The 18,209-nt window shown below is 42.0% G+C and overlaps 1 protein-coding gene across 2 annotated transcripts; it reads right to left on the reverse strand.

The window, feature by feature from the left end:
* Positions 1-330: 330 nt before the first annotated feature.
* Positions 331-15,534, reverse strand: PGAM5 (PGAM family member 5, mitochondrial serine/threonine protein phosphatase). Of its 2 annotated transcripts, none has more exons than XM_063144164.1 (6): positions 15,206-15,534; positions 7,474-7,652; positions 6,073-6,198; positions 3,711-3,799; positions 3,125-3,255; positions 331-1,769 (listed from the first exon to the last, which is right to left on the reverse strand). In XM_063144164.1, exons 1-6 carry the CDS (start codon positions 15,472-15,474, stop codon positions 1,619-1,621), a joined length of 945 nt encoding a protein of 314 aa, XP_063000234.1. In that variant the 5' UTR covers positions 15,475-15,534; the 3' UTR covers positions 331-1,618. The 2 variants fall into 2 exon arrangements, with proteins under 2 accessions (XP_063000234.1, XP_063000233.1); XM_063144163.1 differs by having other exon boundaries at positions 3,125-3,258.
* Between the last annotated feature and the right edge of the window lie 2,675 nt (positions 15,535-18,209).

Below are 18,209 nucleotides of genomic sequence, written 5' to 3' on the forward strand. Positions count from 1 at the left end.
TGTGCACATCGGGCTTAAGTGTTGCACAAGTAGTTGCTAGCGGATAGACCGCTGATGTTCAATAGTCCAGAGTTAAGAGGTTTTACTCTACCGTGTCAGCTTTAATAAATTTCACCCCCTGTCAAGCACTGTGTAGGTTAGAACTATCTCACCATAATCTATAATGTAGGTATGCCTTACAGGCTCTTTGTAAAGAATTAGCAAGGTCATATACACAGTAAGCACCATTCAATAAACTAAAAAGTACTATGTAAGTGCTAAAAGCATGTTCAGTCGGGGTCAGAATAAGCACTACTGTTTTAGCAACTTTAATTTAAAAAATGTCCCATGTGAAAGTCAATAAACCTTTATTTTTTTCAGATATTTTACAGAGACAGATAAGAATAACTTAATTCCCTGCAGACAGAAAGACAGACAACACCACTTTCTAGGAGTACAGTCTCAATGCCCTGCCCACCCTTTTTCTGGAACATTTGCTTGCAACCATATAATTGGCTAGGTAACAAGTTTCATTGGAAGCACTGCATGTGCTTTGAAGTAGCAGCTACCTGCCAAGTATTCCATTCCAAATGCATTTTGAAATATTATGCTCTTATGATTTAGAAATAAGAAATATTAACCTCAGCATGCTGAAGAAATATTATGGGCTATGCTCAGGGATGTGAATGATAGGACTCACTTTTAAGTTGGTTTTATTTAGCACTTAAGTGTTTCCAGATGTCATTTGCCTCAGGGCAGGTGATGACAAAATGACAAGCAGTCAGCCATAACAATTGCAAATGACAGAAGCATGGGAATGGTTCAATTTAAGTGTCTATACTTGTGAAAGGGGGCTGCTTGTAAGGTAAGGGACAAAACCTCACTTGTATAAAAGACCAAATAAGTAGATAGGGCTGAGGGAAAGAAGAGCAGAATATGTTTTTCTTTGAGATGGTCTCTACTGTGAGAAGGTTTGTCTGAACACTACCTACCTCTCTTTCATTTTCACCAAAAGGTGCACATTTTCACTTCCCATCCTTTGCAACATGTAGTCCATAGCTGTATGAGAGGCATCAGAAGGAAACCGCTTTCTACTGTTACTGAAATTCAACCACATAGCAATTGCTGAAACCACTGTACACCAGCTATTTTTGATCCAACGTTAGTATTTAGGGACCAACATAAATGTCTAAATTACTGATGAAAGAGAATGGCCTTACAAGCTTGCAATATCCTCTGCCCATAGGAATATGCTTTGGTTAGAAACCACAGGTGTTTTCCTATTGCAGCCCAGGTAAGTGGTACTATCATATGAGCTCAATAGGTGGATTCTGACTTTAGGTTTTTCATTCCATTAAGTACTGCTGCAAAGTCTCCATTCAGTGTAATGGTGCACAGGAGATCCAGGCAAGTCCAACACTGCAGCCACATGAGCAGAGGCTGCACAGCAGCAGTGCTTGGTGGAATGTGCCAACTGCACCAAGACAAGAGTGTGCATTTTTCTTAGGTTGAACAGGCCTCCCTGTTCACATAGGAATGAAGCAGGGGTGTTGGGAGAGTAGGCATTTGTTGAGTACTCAATATCCTACCATAGCTGCACTGGTGCAGAAAGTCTACAGGCAGCTCCAGAAAGGCTCACTCAGTTGCGTGTGATTTTCTCAGGAGGCATAAACCCTGTGTCACCAAGCACTCGAAGCGCCACTCTGCCACTGGGACGGATTACCAAGTGCGTGATGCTGCCATTGTTGAGGGATATCCGAAGCCAACCTTCAGGAGGAAACTGTAATGCTCTGCAAGAAAGGGAAAATAGTTATTTCAGCATTTTGAAATGGTACAAATTCAGTCCAGTGCCCCCTCTCCCCTGCTATAATACACCTCAGCAAACCAACTGAAATATATACATCAAGGATAAATGGAAGGCAGATTGGAATATATTGACAGATCTGAGTTATTTGTAGATCTCCAAGGGGTTCTGACTCCCTATAGTTCAAAATTTGCAAGTAATTACTGCAATGCATTCCTTGTTCATTACTAAACAAGGGGAGATGACTGCATTTGGGACAGAAACAGTCAGAAGGGCTGGAACGTGTGACATAGCATTAGCATCACCTACTAGCCTATGTCCCCAGCCCATGCTCTCCCATTAATGCAACACTCTTAAACATACGCAGCTTGCATCCCACAGACCTGGGAGTAAGTAGACATGCAAAGGATTGCACTGTCATTGTTCTATTACTTTAATATCTGGATAGCATGCTAGACTCATGGGGATTTTTAAGTTGCGTTGCAGCCCCATTATGAGAATGCAGCAACATGAGTGGAACCAATAATTATGAATCCTTTCAGCATGCCTGCCTTCTCTGTTAGCATAACAGCACTTCCATGCTGCACTTCCAAGACAGACAAGCTAAGACTCCATTGCTTCAGTCCTATGCAGGTGTGTGTGTGTATGTGTGTGTGTGAAAGAGAGAGAAAGGAAGAAGGGAAGAAAGAAAGGGCACTCTCTCTGTTCCTAACCTTGCCTCATTGAGCAGTAAGGTTTTAAGGGGACTTCTACTCTTCATATGAACACAAATAGAAATATGCATGAAACTGCAAATGCTGCTTTATTAGGAACAGGGAGGGCAGGGCTAGTGCATGTAGGGATGCCAGTTCAGGAGCTAGAAGGCAACTGCTGCACAGTTCTGTGAACCGCCCAGAGAGCTTGTGAACCGCCCAGAGAGCTTCAGCTATTGGGCGGTATAAAAATGTAATAAATAAAAATAATAAATTTATGGAGCTGATGTCCACCCCAACAATAATTTAGCACTAGCGTTAAAAGATTTGGAAGTTCTGCAAGTAGAACAATAGATACAAATGCTCTCTCGCACGCTCTTTTTCATTTGTAAACTTTACAGTACATTTAGTATGGAAGGTCTGTTCATTTTGAAATCCCGTTCTCAAAAATAGGGATTAAAGCAAAAGCTTCAAGTTAATCCTGAAATCGTCTGTGGACAGCTGCTCATATTAGTGGGCACTCATCCTCCCCAAGTGCCTCAGACCTGCTAAATGCATCTGGTTTCTCAGTATAATGGACAGCACAATTAAAAAAGGGAAACATTTGGCAAGTTCCCCACCTGCCAGATAGTTTAAGTGCCATAATTACCTGCAAACGATGTAACGAATAACATTGGCATGACAGACAAAGATTTCATAGCTATCCTCTTCCTGCTTTACATCAGCCCTGTGAATGTAGTTTCGGAAGGCAGCTTCAATGCGAGCCCCATCCTCGTAATACTGCTAAAAGCAGATGATTGGTTATTGACATAGATATTAAACACCTGCACAAGCTTTTTATCTTCATATTATAATCAAAGTCACCTGTAGAAAGCAATCCTGTTCTTTCTGCTCAAGAACTGAAAGACATCATCCATACATCAGTAATTTTCTGTTTAGATTACTCAGTGTACTCTATATGAGGTTCTTTTGAAGTTTCAGCTATCGTACATCATATTTTGTATTTTCATTGAGAGTAACTGGTAAGCTTTATAAACCAGCAGTATGACAAAAAGGCTATTTTACTTCCAAACAGATCATAATGAGACGTAGGAAAATCAAGACATGCTGGGTGGGTTTGCATGCATGCACACGCACGCACGCACGCACACACACCCTTGAAGAAACTGGTCTAAGTAGTTCTAAGTAAACCCAAAGATTACAATAATAAGGCAACTGCCTGGGCAAAAAGTTACCACAGCTTCTGGCTTCCAGTGACAGCCAGGAGGATTTGGTTCAATTGGAGCTCCCTCACGCAGCAGATCAGTGCCCACTTTCGTCACCCCTGGAGGGAAAGTTTGACAATAGAGATATATTCTTACATATGCACGGACACTAAATTCCATGACAGTTTCTTCACAGACTTTGGGATACATGGACTTTATGGGGATCCTGATAGTTACTCCTCTGATCACACCCTTGACCTCATCCTCAGTTATGTAGTTTCTCCTCTGAATTTACAGCCCTGCCATCTCTAGATCTTGGATAGTGTTAACCTATCCCTCTTTCACCAGTGTTCCAAATCACAGCCACTACCTCCAACTCTGCTTGCTTTGCAATCTTCAAGGAGATTCCATTTCTGGGGCAGAATTTGGCTAATTTTCTGTAACGAGTCCCACAGCCTCCTTCTAAGATGTCTCCTTCCTTCTACTTTCAAGTTTGGAGATCTTCTCCATCCTGAAAAAAATATTCTTAGTCCTTTTCACCTTTCCTACAGCTTCTCTTCTCCCCCAAATCCCTTTGAGTGTACCACACTCATTTTCTTCATTGCGCTTGCTATAACTCTCTTTCACTCGGCTTTCATTCCTCTTGGAACTCTTATCTAAGCGTTTCTGACTGACATTCTACTGGATAAATCCAATGGTGGTCTCTCCATCCTTATTCATACCCTTCTATTCTTTTTATCTCTCTCTCCTCCTTGGGCTTCTGACACCTCTCTTGCTCCCTGTAAATTTTAATCCTTGTTACCGTCACTCCCTGGTGACCTCATGGTTTGCACCCACCAACCATCAGCTCCAGTTTATTCCTGGAAGCCCACAAGCATGACAAGACAGAATTCTTAATCTTCTAATTCAATATTGTAAAACACATTGAGGTCACTGTTGGAGATAATGCTATCTCCCTTTTCCAAGGCTTGGAATTCAGTAAAATTACGAAACTTTAAGAGGGCCTTTCAGACAGCAGATATTCCTTGTTTGTCTCCCTGCAACAGTGTATTGTATCTGTTAATTAGATTCAAGGATCATTTTACATAGCATTCAAGATGTTGCCTTAGCCCCTCATAAGCTTTATTGTGATCGTAAACCCAAGTGAACTAGTGTCACTTATAACAAGGAAAAACAGCATGTGATCCAGGCACTTCGTGCTAGAATGTATCCTACGTCTAGTACAAGGAATGTGTTTCATGTCTGGAACTAAGATAAGGTCAGTATGTGCTACCTGACACAACACATTCCAAGAGAGTGGTGAAGTCTTCATTTCTGAAATTGGTAGCCAGGGCACGGGTGAGTTTAGCTAGATTTAAAAATGTATATAGTAAGGACCGAGAATATAATTTTATCTAGCTAAGGATACCAACTGCAATCCTATCTAGACAGAAATAATAATTCTAATATCTTCATTTAAACCTGTTAATACTTTTAATCTTTGTGCTAACATTAGTAGCTTTTATTGGTTTTATGCTGTTGTATTTTATTTTGTTTTAAGTTCATGTTTTGTTGCTTCTTAACGTTTTATTGTAAACTGTTCAGAGAATGTTTGTTACTGGGAGGTATAGAATACTGAAAATAAATATAAGAATTAAGAGAGCTACATTTGGAACAAGCTACAAAACCAAGAACTCTCCAGAGAAAGGTCATCACACCTGGACAGCATGGTCACCTTTTGTACGTTATGATCAGCTATGACAGGTATTTTTACTATTGTAACTTGATTCAGTAAATAACCACCCAAAAGTACAAACTGTCCTCATGTTTATGTTCATCTTCACCCCAAGTTTTTAATAACAAGGAAACAACTAACCCATTCTAAATGTGCACATATATTTAGGAGTTGGATATACGCCAGTTATAAGTCATTATCCCATTTTCTCCCTCATCATACCAGCGGCATAAGAACATCTCTTAGAGAGGAATGCCCTTTCCTGTTACTCATGAAAGCCATCCAAGGAACCTGGCTTTTAGTAGAGGTTTGTCAAAGCAGTTAGCTAAACTGGAAATCTGCTGTACAGTCCCAGGCCTACCAACATTCGAGCCACTGCACATTCAATGGTTGTGTAAAAGAGGGAATTTTGGCAGCTAGAGCTTTTTAAACCTCTGTGGCTCTGTGACGCATCAAGCTACCTTTGAAAATATTCTGTAGAGAGCCCTGCAACGAAATGTTGCAGCATGGAGTGCATTCTGTTCAGGATTCCCGCCATTTCATCCCGCTATCCCCTGGTTTTCTATTTTTCCCCCTCCCAAAAGCAGTGATGTAGTGGATGGGGGGATGTAGAGCAGCACAGCTCCGAGGATTTCTTCATCTGCTAGGGCACCAGGGTAGTAAACAGAATTCACTCACCAGGAAAATATTTGCTGATGATGTTGGTTGTTTCAGTTGCTCTGGTCATAGTAGAATATACTATTGTATCAAATTTCAGTCCCAAGCTTGCAAGTCTTTTCCCCGTCAACTCAGCTTGCTCACGGCCTGAAAAGTAACATTACGTATAAGTTGCTAGTATGTGTTTCTTTGGCATGTTCGGAGAAAACAACAGGCCTGCTACATCATGCTCACTTGTGTTTCTCCAGCACAAAAATATGCCAGGTTTCCAGACAAGAATTTGCTAACTATTTAGGGATTGTGGTTCCTGAGGCACCCCTTAAGCTAGATGTTTATACATAATGATGGCAGATCATGGGTTAATTACCCACAATTTGCTGCAGCATGTTCCACATCAATTTTGACTATTCATCTCCCAGCGATTGCTATGTGACATCCAAACCCAGACACTATAAGTTAATTGCAGGTTAAATAACCCACAGTTAATCTAACTTCTGGTTGCAGGTTAACTGTGGATTGTTTAATGAACAATTAACCTGTTGACCAGGTTCAGATAACACGATAACCAACACTCAAGGGTTGAATATCTGACTCAATTCACACAAACAAACCATGATTTGTTAACCATAAACAACCCATGAAGAGAACCCATTGTTTGTTCACGAGTTGTGAACTGTGGGTTGGTCATGGTTAAAAACCAGGATTTGTTATTGTGGCTGGTTCAAACAACACAATAACCCACATTTGAATAACAAACCACAGTTTGAGTGTGGGTTATTGTGTTGTCAGTCTGATCGGGGGTTGAACACTGAAGCATAATAGATATAGTGGCCAGCATATTTATTAAAATTAAAGTTCTTATTCAAAGCAGTCATCATTATGATCTTATAGCTTAACTGTCTGGCATGCAGGTAATCATGTTTGGTAGGCTTCTTGTCTTCCAGGATCTTTCTGCTTAGCTAGGTCAAAATATCACTATTTATAACATTCTAACTAATATTAGTTCTAGTTCCTTATCTCAAAGAAACATCTATGCATCTTGATTTAAACAGGAGCTTCAGACCTAGCCATAGACCATGCTCATAACTCTTACACCTAACTCAAGAAAGGCCTTTTCCTAACATAGCTAGACCTACCGCTAATTTCAGAAGCAACCTTGTAAAGGTTTATCTCCTGAGTTAAGAAGTTTTTCTCTTTTTCTAAGAACTCACTTTGCACCTGTAGCAAGCTCCCTTGCCCCTGATCTAAGAACACATTCTGACTTAGCTAGCTCAGAGCATATACAGTTCTAATCACTCTGTACTTAGTCAGCGCACTCAGATTATTATGAGTAACACTCATATAGCATACAATAAATTCTTGTCAACAATAAACTGGATCACCCCCCATAACCCCTTCTAACACAGTGCCAGCCATACATACCCAACTGTGTCAGAATTCTGTCTTTATCATTTCGCCCATCTGTATTGTACTGAGAATGACGTATGAGGAATATGTGCCTGGTAGCTTTTGCTTTGTAGTGGGCTAGGCGAGATGAAACCTCTTCCTCTCCAGTCTCTTGGTTTTTCTTCTTCAGGTTCATAAGAGCCAATGGTTCTCTCCTGAAAGCAATGTTTGAAGTTAATCTTTTTGTATCAAAAACATGCAACATAATTAACCCAACTCCATCTTTTTCAGTGCTAAGTATCCTTTTTGTCAAGATCAGCTTTGGTTTTAACAATCCTGATATCACTCATGGAATACCTCACTGAGAAATACAACATCTCCATAATCTCTCCAAATATTGAAATGCTGGCAGTTTGTAAAAGATGTTTTAAAACAATGTTTTGGGGATATCTAGATTTAGAGGCAGGGCGCTGTCCTATGGCTGTGGTCCAAAGAGTTGCTTTGCTCAAGACATTGGGCATTAGCAGGGTGTATTTTTCTCTTTTTCTCTTTGAACAGCAATGCTCTTATATTATAGAAAACTGTTTTTGCATCAGTTTCAGAAGTGTTTTGCCATTTGATAAAGGGAGAAGAACAACATTAAATGAACTATTCTTCATATTCAGGCCTATATATGCTTGAGCACTATCAGGTTTTAAAGTTTCTCCTCCTGATTTGAGGAGAGGAGAACAGTTTGGTTTAGGAAAAATGTGAGAGGAAAGTTACTTTGTTAAAAAAAAAAAAAGGATATACACACAGGAGAAAATTATAGCAGATTATTGTAACTGTTTGGAAGTACAGATATTAGAGACAAGATACACTCTGGTAATCTTTCAAAAATACAGTAAATAAAACATAGGGCAATTTAAGTAATGCAGTCAATAGGTGCACAGAACTTCTATGCAGAATTCTCACCATCATGAAGATCTCCATTCACATTTGAGAAGGGTGTTAAATGTGCTAAAATATATTAAAAAGTCAGAGGCTAGACTAGAGCAAGGCAACATTTTAAATAAAAAAGCTAGCAATTCTAGCATTCACACTCATACATGAGAGCGTTTGTGCTTTGAATGAGCTGAAATACTCATGGCTTTGAGAACTATTTGAAGTGTAGCTAGGCTAAAGTGACTTTACCCTGGGCCTGAAGAGAAGCTTCACACAGTACAGTCTTCCCCAGAAGTATACCCCATAAATTACTATGTTTTATGCCAACCTTCCTCCAAGGAACTCATGGTCCCTCTCCTGTCTATCACCATGACAGTCCTGTGAGACGGGTTAGGCTGACCGGCCCAAGGTAACTGGGCAGTGTTTTGAACCCAGATCTCTCTAGTTCAAGCTGTCCACTATAAAACTAGCCCTTAAAATAATAAGACACATACTCAGTATTATTTAAAATGCGATACAAACAAGTATTCTTTTCACTATGGGTATAGTTCCGTGGAAGGGAATAATGTCACAATATAACAAGCCTGTAATAAGCCTATCACTTAATTAAGTAGGCATACACCCATGATGTGCAGGGGATCCAACCCATTATGAAATTAAAAGCTGCAAGGACTTTTATTCAGATAGTGTTATTAATCTGGGAAGGAATTAAATAAAAATCAAAGCTCAGTTCTCTTCAATTAGAGAGAAGCGCTAGCGACAAATGTTCATTGCAACATTGTGCACTTTTGCTGTTGGAAAAGTATATTGTACATTTTGTTGCTGGAAAAAGAGTACTCAAATTTTATGACCAAGGGCCACCACCAAAACAAGAATTATTTCAATTGAAATAACGTATCAAGTAACCAATACAGATATTAGAGACAAGATACACTCTGGTAATCTTTCAAAAATAGTGTTTAATACTCCTGATGACAGTCTAAAATAATTTTAAATTAAAAAATACGGAATGTTTGTTTTTAACCCCAGAGGTAAGAACTGCCGCAGTTTAAAACCTAGTAATAGGGTTCAAGTTTCTCTTTAACTGTCAGTGTTGACAAAGTCACCCAAAGTGTGTTAAGCAGGAAATTACACTTGCATGGTTACAGCTTGGTAAGAGAGGCTCAGGGATTATTTGTAAATGACATGAGTGTTGAATCCATCATTTTGGCTCAACGCCTATCTAAATCGCCCTGGAGATTAAGAGAATGAATTCACATCCTATGAAATTATTGGTTAGTGCAATACACAATTTCCATCCTCTATCCCAGGCACTGCGGTACTTCAGCAAATAAGGCTAAAGAATAAAGACCAATTCTGGGGAAACTGACTTCTATTAGGGTTCATTCACATCTTTAGCACTCTGAGTGCCGCTTCTGCTATTACATTTCTCTAGACATTCTTAAGATAAATAAAGGGAACTGACAAGATGCAAGTTTCACTGTTATTCTTAGAACTGCTTCAGTAATGATGTTCAAAAGATTTCTTCCTATTTCTATATGTGCGTTTCAATAATGACATGGGATATATTGAAAAGTTGCATGAGAAGCCATATGAGTGGCTGATGAATTGCTCAAGGCAGGGATAGCCAAAACTGGGAATGCATCCTGACCTGGGCAGAAAGCGCAGAACATAGACAGCTAGAGGATGAAGCAGTATGGCAAGAAGAAAGAAAACATTGGGTACAAGAGTAGCATCAATTTCTGAGCATCCTGAGCCTCTAAATAGAGCAGAATACATGTCTGACAATACAAACATACAATCAATTTACTCCCTTTTTACCCGGTATCAGTCAATTAAGAGCAGATTCAACAAGTGCTACAGTAATGCAGGTTAGAATGTACATCTCAACCATAACGGAGCATTGACATGATGAAGTGAAGTCTGATTGTCAAAACTACTATCTGGCTAAATTGTTGATCGAGGAAAAGGGGGTGCACATGCAACATGCAGTGATCATGATTGAATAAATATTTTAAAGAATGCCCCAAAGAATAGAAACTTCGGAGAATACGATAAAGTTCTTCAACCAGGTTTGTCATCTTCAGACATATCATTTAAAGGGGGAAGTAGGCATTTTTAACATTTTCAAGTCACTCATGTTGTTTCGTATTCTCTCCCACTCCAATGTATAAACAAAGTGGGACTTTTAATCAATATTGGAGGTTGCAAGTAGAGAATCAGGGAATCAGCTATTCCAGATAAACAGATAGTACAGGGGAAAGATCCTGTGCATGGCTTGTGTAATCCACCCTTGTATTTAAGCACCCAACTGGTAAGGATTGGGAACAAAGAATTCCTTGAAGGCAAGTAAGTGATCTGAAGGAGGAAAGACAGCACGCCTCCCCTCCTCCCTGCCCAACATAGAAACCGAAGGGGGGTGTCCAAAGGATGGAAACCCCTCCTCAATGCTCAGCATAGAAATGCAACACATGGCTGGAGGTCTCTGTCCCTTCTCTGCAGGCTAACAAACATTTTTGCAGGCTTGTAATGTCTATGGGGTTACTTACAAGCCTGGTGTTTTAGCCATCAATTCTAAGAGAAAAACTTCCATTCTAAGAGTTCAATAACAATTATTCTATAAAAATTCTTATTTAAAACATTTTGATTAAACAGAGACACATTCTTAATCAGGCCACATATTTTTATTTATTTAAAGGATTTCTATGCCCATTTCAAACCAAAGTTCTCTCAAAGCAGCTTACAAACCACAAAAGACAATACCATAAGACGCCACGTTAAAACTACAAAATCCCACAGATATCTAGTAAACAGAAGAGCAGCACAATACATCAAAACATTTAAATAAACTTTTACCACTCATAAAATGTATCAAAATGTAACCAAGAGCAATATCTAAACTCAAAATATTTTTAAATGGTTGGTGTGTTTTGTTCTTAGAACTCTAAGGCAGTGCCTGTTGCAACAAGTTCAGACACTAAAAACAGTAGCTTTTCAGCAGAGTTGTTTATTCTTGCAGAGTTGTTTATTCACATGCACATTTAATGAACTAAAACCCATTCAAATGGATACATTCTTTTTAATTAGGCGTTTATCACATACAGAACAAAATAAGGACTCCACAGAGTCTTCATTTGTGCTAAGCCCCTGCATCTGTTTATAAATGGCAAGGCTCCATAATGAAGATTACACAACACAGTTTATGAAATTCACTGCCACAAGATGCTGTGATAGCCAAAAGCTTAAATGGCTTCAAGCAGGGGTTAGAGAAATTCATGGAGTCTATCAAAGGCTCCAAGTCATGACGGCTATATAAGTCATCTAAACATTTATCGGAATTTGGAGGCTTCTAATTATCCACTCCGGGAAGCAGGATGCTGAACTAAGATAGACCTTCTGTCTGATCCAGAAGAACTATTATTTATTTAGTGGATTTGTATTCCACTTTTTAACTAAAGTTTTCAAAGAGGTTCATAATTTAAATGTTATGCAATTCTCTCCTCTGGCTTCCTTTTTCCATGAGCGTTACACAACCCATGCACCAGATGTCTCCCTATACTCTATGTTATTTACCACCCCTGGTTCAGTACAAGTTATGTAATGAGAAAGCACCTTTTGGATATGCACAGTGGGCATGTCTTCCTGTACTCACCAGTGAAATAGCCCACCTTCAGCCCACAAATGCCTAATTAAGAGGTGGCAACTTCTAAACCGCCCTGAGATCCTTGTGATATAGGGTGGGATATAAATGTTTTAATAAATAAATAAATAAATAAACAAACCAGAAGCAGTTTTGTTTTTAAAATAATAATTAAACATTTATTTATTGCATTTATATTCTGCCTTTTTTCTTCCAAAGAACCCAAGGTGGCATACATAATCCTCCTCCTCCTCTCCATTTTTATCCTCACAACAACAACCCTGTGAGGTAGGCTGGGCTGAGAGTCTGTGACTGGCCCAAAGTCACCCAGTGAGCTTCCATGGCTGAGCGGGGACTAGAACCCAGATCTCCCAACTCCCAGCCCAACACTTTAGCCACTACGCCACACCGGCTCTCCATTTGTATAACACTTGTACAGCACTCCATTTGTATAACACTAACGTTTGTATAACACTTGTCAAGTGTTCAAAGTACTTCATGTGTATTATCTAGTTGTAACCCTTACAACACTGTAAAGTCACCTTCCGGAACCTGGCACCCTCCAGATCTTTTGAATTACAACTCCGAGCATTCCTGACCACTGGCCATATTGACTGGAGCTAATGGGAGTTGAAGTCCAAAACATCTGGAGGGCACCAGGCTGAGGAAGCAAATCAGTATTATCACCCACCACACTGCAGATGGGGTGGGGGGGGGGAGAGAGAGACTGAGGTAGACAGAATGGCTTGCCTAAAGCCACCTACTAAGTTCACAGCAGAAACAAAATTCAAACCGGAAACTTCCTGCTCACAGTCTCTTAACCACAACTACACAACATTTATAGCCAATCAACATTTCCTCTAAAGAGCTCAGCACAGTGTACACAAGTCATCGTCCTGTCCTCTGCAATGTTATTCTCACAACAACCTTGTGAGGTAGGTGAGGCAGAGAAAGTATGACCGGCCAAAGATTCTTCAGTGAGCTCCTTGGATGAGCAGGTATTAGAACCTGGGTCTCCAGGGCCCAATACTCCCTAACCACAATCCCTTCCTAACACCTAGCTCTATTAAGGGTGAAATCCTATTCATGTTTACACAGAAAAAAACCTCCCTCCAAATCCAGCATGCTCCAGCCACTAGAATACTAGCCCTTAAAACAATAAGGCACATGCTCAATATTGGTGAAATATGATACAAACAAATACTCCTTTCACTATGAGTATAGTTGAGAAATTGCACTGAAGTGCCATGGAGAGGAATAATAAGAGTATCAACTCTTACCCTATGTCACCATATTACAGCCCTGCAATAAGCCTATCACTTAATCTACTGAAGCATACACCCATGATGTGCTATAGCTCCAACCCATTATGAAATTAAAAGCCGCAAGGACTTCTGTTCAGATTTAGTGTTATTAATCTGGGAAGGAATTAAATCAAAATCAAAGCTCAATTCCCTTCAATTAGCGAGAAGTGCTAGAGACAAATGTTAATTGTAAGAGTGTTCTAAGTATACCTCACACTTTGTTACTGGAAAGAGGACTCATATTTTATGAAACTTTCTGACTGTTAGAGCAGTACGGCTCTAACGGCTCAGATCTTAACGGCTCACTTTCTCCAAGATGGGAGGCAAATGGTGGTGGCGGCTTTCTCACGGATTCTCTCCCCCAACTCCCACCCTGTAGATCCTGACTGTTAGAGCAGTACGACAATGGAACCAATTACCTAGGGGGGTTGTGGGCTCTCCCACACTAGAGGCCTTCAAGAGGCAGCTGGACAACCATCTGTCAGGGATGCTTTAGGGTGGATTCTTGCATTGAGCAGGGGGTTGGACTCGATGGCCTTGTAGGCCCCTTCCAACTCTGCTATTCTATGATTCTATTCTATGACCGCCAAAATCATTATTTGAATTGAAATAATTTTTCAAGGGGCTATCTAATCATAACTAGAGACAAGATATGCTCTAGATACCTTTCACAAATGCTATTTAATACATATATACCCCACCTCATAAGGGAACATTTCGATATTACTTAAGACTCTCCCAAAGTTGCAGCATGCTTAAGGGTTCTACCTTTAAAGGCCGCCTAAAATAATTTTAAATGAATAAATAATAAATAAATCTAGCATTATTAATCTGGGAAGGAAAGAAATAAAAACCAACGCTCAATTCTCTTCCATTAGAGAGAAATGCTAAAAACCAGCGTCCCTTGCAAGAGTGTTTTGGAATATATTGTAGATCGCTCTGAGCACTTTGTTGTTGGAAAAATGGACTCAAATTTTATGACCATGTGTCACCACCAAAATCATTATTTGAATCGAAATAACTGCTCATTTCTCGCAAGAGGAAAAAGGGTGGTGTATAAATGTAATAAATAAATAAAGAGTACAAGCATATTGTGCATAGTTCACTGGGGGATGCTGGGAGTTTTATTTTATTATCTTTATTTATTATCATTTATATCCTACTTTTTTTCCCTCTTGCAAGGAACTCAAGGTGGCTTCTATTGTCCTCCTCCATTTTATCTTCATAACAACAACCTTGTGGGGTAGGTGAGAGACAGCGACTGACCCAAAATCACCCAGTGAGCTACCTCGCTGAATGAGGGATTAGAACCCGGATCTCTGGACTGATGGTCCAAAAGTTTAACCACTACACCACAATGTCTCTCCAACATGAAAAACACTGAAAATCTTTTTTTTCTGTCAACACACACACAGGATCACACCTTCCACTAGAAAGCAGCTCAGTACTTTCTAGAACCAGTGTGGTGTAGTGGTTAAGAGTGTTGGACTGGGATTCAGGAGATCTGGGTTCTAGTCCCCACTTGGCCATAGAAGCTCACTGGGTGACGTTGGGCCAGTCACTGACTCTCACCCTAACCTACCCTACAGGGTTGTTGTTGTGAGGATAAAAGGGAGAGGTGAGGATAAAAGGGAGAGGAGGAGTAGGGTTATGTACACGGGTTCCTTGGAGGAAAAAAGCCGGGATATAAATGCAATAAATAAATTTAAAAACACGGTTGCCAACTGACAGGAACCCAGCCGGCGCCTGTGCTTCAGGAAATAAAAACTCTGCGACCTCACCCGCCGCCCAAAGGCCTGGAGATGCTGTGTGAGGCGAGGTCGGGGTGCGTGTGTGATGGCGGTGGTGGTGGTGGATGAGCTACCTCAGAAGACCACCTGGCGCCCTTTCCCCGCCTCACCTGTCCCAGTTGCTGTCCCAATAGCCGGAGCAGTTGGGCTTCTCGAGCCAGGCAGGCGCCGTGGCGGGGCCCGAGGTCGCCGGCGAAGGGAGAAGCAGCAGCCGCGGCGGAGCAGCTGAGGAAACGTCGCCGCCGCCGGACGGAGCCTCCCCGCCGGCCTTGTCCAGTTTCTGCTTGCCCACCGGCAAGGCGGAGAAGAGGACGGAGCCTCCCGCCAGCCCGCAAGCGGCGGCGGCGGCCGTCACGGCCACGACGCGCCTGAACGCCATTTGAGGAAGGAGACGGAGGAAGGCAGGGAAGCCGCGCCCGGCGCGAAAGAGGCTCCGCGGGTTTATTATCGGCTGGGTGAGGAGGGCGAGGAGGGCGAGGCGTCACGCCCCCTCGCAGCGCCGCCCAGCCCAGGCCGGCGGGCGAGCCGGTTCCCGCCTTGGACGGAGCGCGACGTAGGACAAGATTCTCCGAGTAACCTGAGGGAAGCGCGATTAGGCCGGGTGGGGACAGGCTGAGGGAATAAGATCCCTCCGCCACGATTCTGGAGGAAGGGGAGGAGCCTGTCTCGGGAGGGAGGGCGTCGTTTGAGGAGAGCGAGGCTAAATAAACGGAGGGAATAAGATTCCTCCAGGTTTTGAGGGGAGGGTGATTCTGATGGAAGGGGCGGGGTTAATGAGGAGAGAATGGGGGTTTAATCTGAGGGGATTAGATTCCTCCAGGTTTTGAGGGGAGGGCGGTTTTGATGGAAGGGACAGGGTTACTGAGGAGAGAATAGGGGGTTTAATCTGAGGGGATTAGATTCCTCCAGGTTTTGAGGGGAGGGTGATTCTGATGGAAGGGACGGGGTGGCTAAAGAGAGAATGGGGGTTTAATCTGAGGGGATTAGATTCCTCCAGGTTTTGAGGGGAGGGCGGTTTTGATGGAAGGGACAGGGTTACTGAGGAGAGAATAGGGGGTTTAATCTGAGGGGATTAGATTCCTCCAGGTTTTGAGGGGAGGGTGATTCTGATGGAAGGGACAGGGTGGCTAAAGAGAGAATGGGGGTTTAATCTGAGGGGATTAGATTCCTCCAGGTTTTGAGGGGAGGGCGGTTTTGATGGAAGGGACGGGGTTACTGAGGAGACAATAGGGGGTTTAATCTCCAGGTTTTGAGGGGAGGGCGGTTTTGATGGAAGGGACAGGGTTACTGAGGAGAGAATGGGGGTTTAATCTCCAGGTTTTGAGGGGAGGGTGATTCTGATGGAAGGGACAGGGTGGCTAAAGAAAGAATGGGGGTTTAATCTGAGGGGATTAGATTCCTCCAGGTTTTGAGGAGAGGGCGGTTTTGATGGAAGGGACAGGGTTGCTGAGGAGAGAATGGGGGTTTAATCTGAGGGGATTAGATTCCTCCAGGTTTTGAGGGGAGGGTGATTCTGATGGAAGGAACAAGATTCCTGAGGGGAGAGGGAACCAATATGAGGGAATAAGATTCCTCCAGCTCTTAATGGGGCCAGTCTGATGGGGTTTGATGGGAGAAGAATCCTGAGGGGAGAACAGGGCCAATGTGAAGGAATAAGATTCCTCCAGCAACTGAGGGGAGAGCAATTCTGATGGAGGGGACAAGATTCCAGATGGGAGAGCAAGGCCACTCTGAGGGGGGAAATATTCCTCCAACACCAACACTTGATGGGAGTGTGGTTTTAATAGAGGGGACAAGATTGCTGAGGGGAGAGTGGGGACCAATCTGAGGGGATAAGATTCCTCCAAGTCTTGGGAGGGTGATTCTGATTGAGGGGACAAGGTTCCTGAGGGGAGAACAGGGTCAATTTGAAGGAATAAGATTCCTCCAACAACTGAGGGGAAGCAATTCTGATGGAAGGGACAGGATTCTGGAGGGGAGAGTGAGGCCAATCTGAGCAGGAAATGATTTCTTCAACACTTGTGGGGAGTGGTATTTTAATGCAGGGACAGGATTGCTGAGGAAAATGGGGGGGCAATACGAGGGAATAAGATTCCTCCAATTCTTGATGGGAGGGTGATTTTGATGGAGGGGATAAGATTTTATCCCACAACCTTTCACTCATATGCCAGAAATTGTGCCAACATGGCCACCCTCTCCTTCCTCCTTGAGATGTCTCCAAACAGTGAAAGAAATTCCATTAAAAGAAGGAAAATGGGATTGCTCAGGCACCAGAAAGAGTCAAGTCTGTGATTGTTTTCTGTTTGTATAGTCTTGCTTCTATGGCCATAAATACACTTGTTCTCCAAGCCCACAAAGAATAAGAAAAAGAAAAACAATCAGAAAATCAATTTTTGGATCGGGCCTATGATACCCAGGAAGGCTAGTTTGTGAAGGAAAAGAGGAGAGGAGGCTGTACTAGAGTCTGACAAAACACTAATGTAGTGTTTGGAGCATTCTGGAAGTATGCGTACTAGTCAGGGGTGGCCCTACCGCTAGGAAGAGTGAAGTGAGTGTCTCAGGGGCAAAAGCTGGTTCCAGCTGTTCCACATGAACTCTGTACTTGGAGGACAGAACTATGTATGCCACACAACCTGTCCTGGGCCTGCTGCCGCAGATGTAATGATGCTATTCTATCACCAGTGTTGAAATTAGATCCATCTGACTGTCCAGTTAGCTTCTGTATGTGGACCGGGGAGAGGGTGCCATTTTGTCCTTCACCTGAGGCAGAAAAACGCCCATAGTCCTAAGAAAGCTCTGGCTTAATTTATCTGCAGTTATAGAATCTCTTTCTCTTGCTTTTATTTTTTAGACCAACAGTGACCCCTAGGGGTTCTATTTGGCTGTCATAAATCACAAAAACAACAAATGAAGCTGTTAATCTGCAGAAATGAGATCTGAGCACTGCACGAGGCCTGTTTCCCTTCTTGCTTTCCCGCTATATAACCTTCAGCTGGCACTGTGCTATAGCAAAATAGTGCAAATACACAAGAGGGAATTGCACTTTTTTCACTTTCACAATTAAATGCCGCATTTTCCCTACTCTAAAAAAACTTGCTGGAAGTGCTGGTTAGA

The sequence above is a fragment of the Elgaria multicarinata genome, chromosome 18, assembly GCF_023053635.1.
Source record: "Elgaria multicarinata webbii isolate HBS135686 ecotype San Diego chromosome 18, rElgMul1.1.pri, whole genome shotgun sequence".
Taxonomy (NCBI): Eukaryota; Metazoa; Chordata; class Lepidosauria; order Squamata; family Anguidae; genus Elgaria; species Elgaria multicarinata.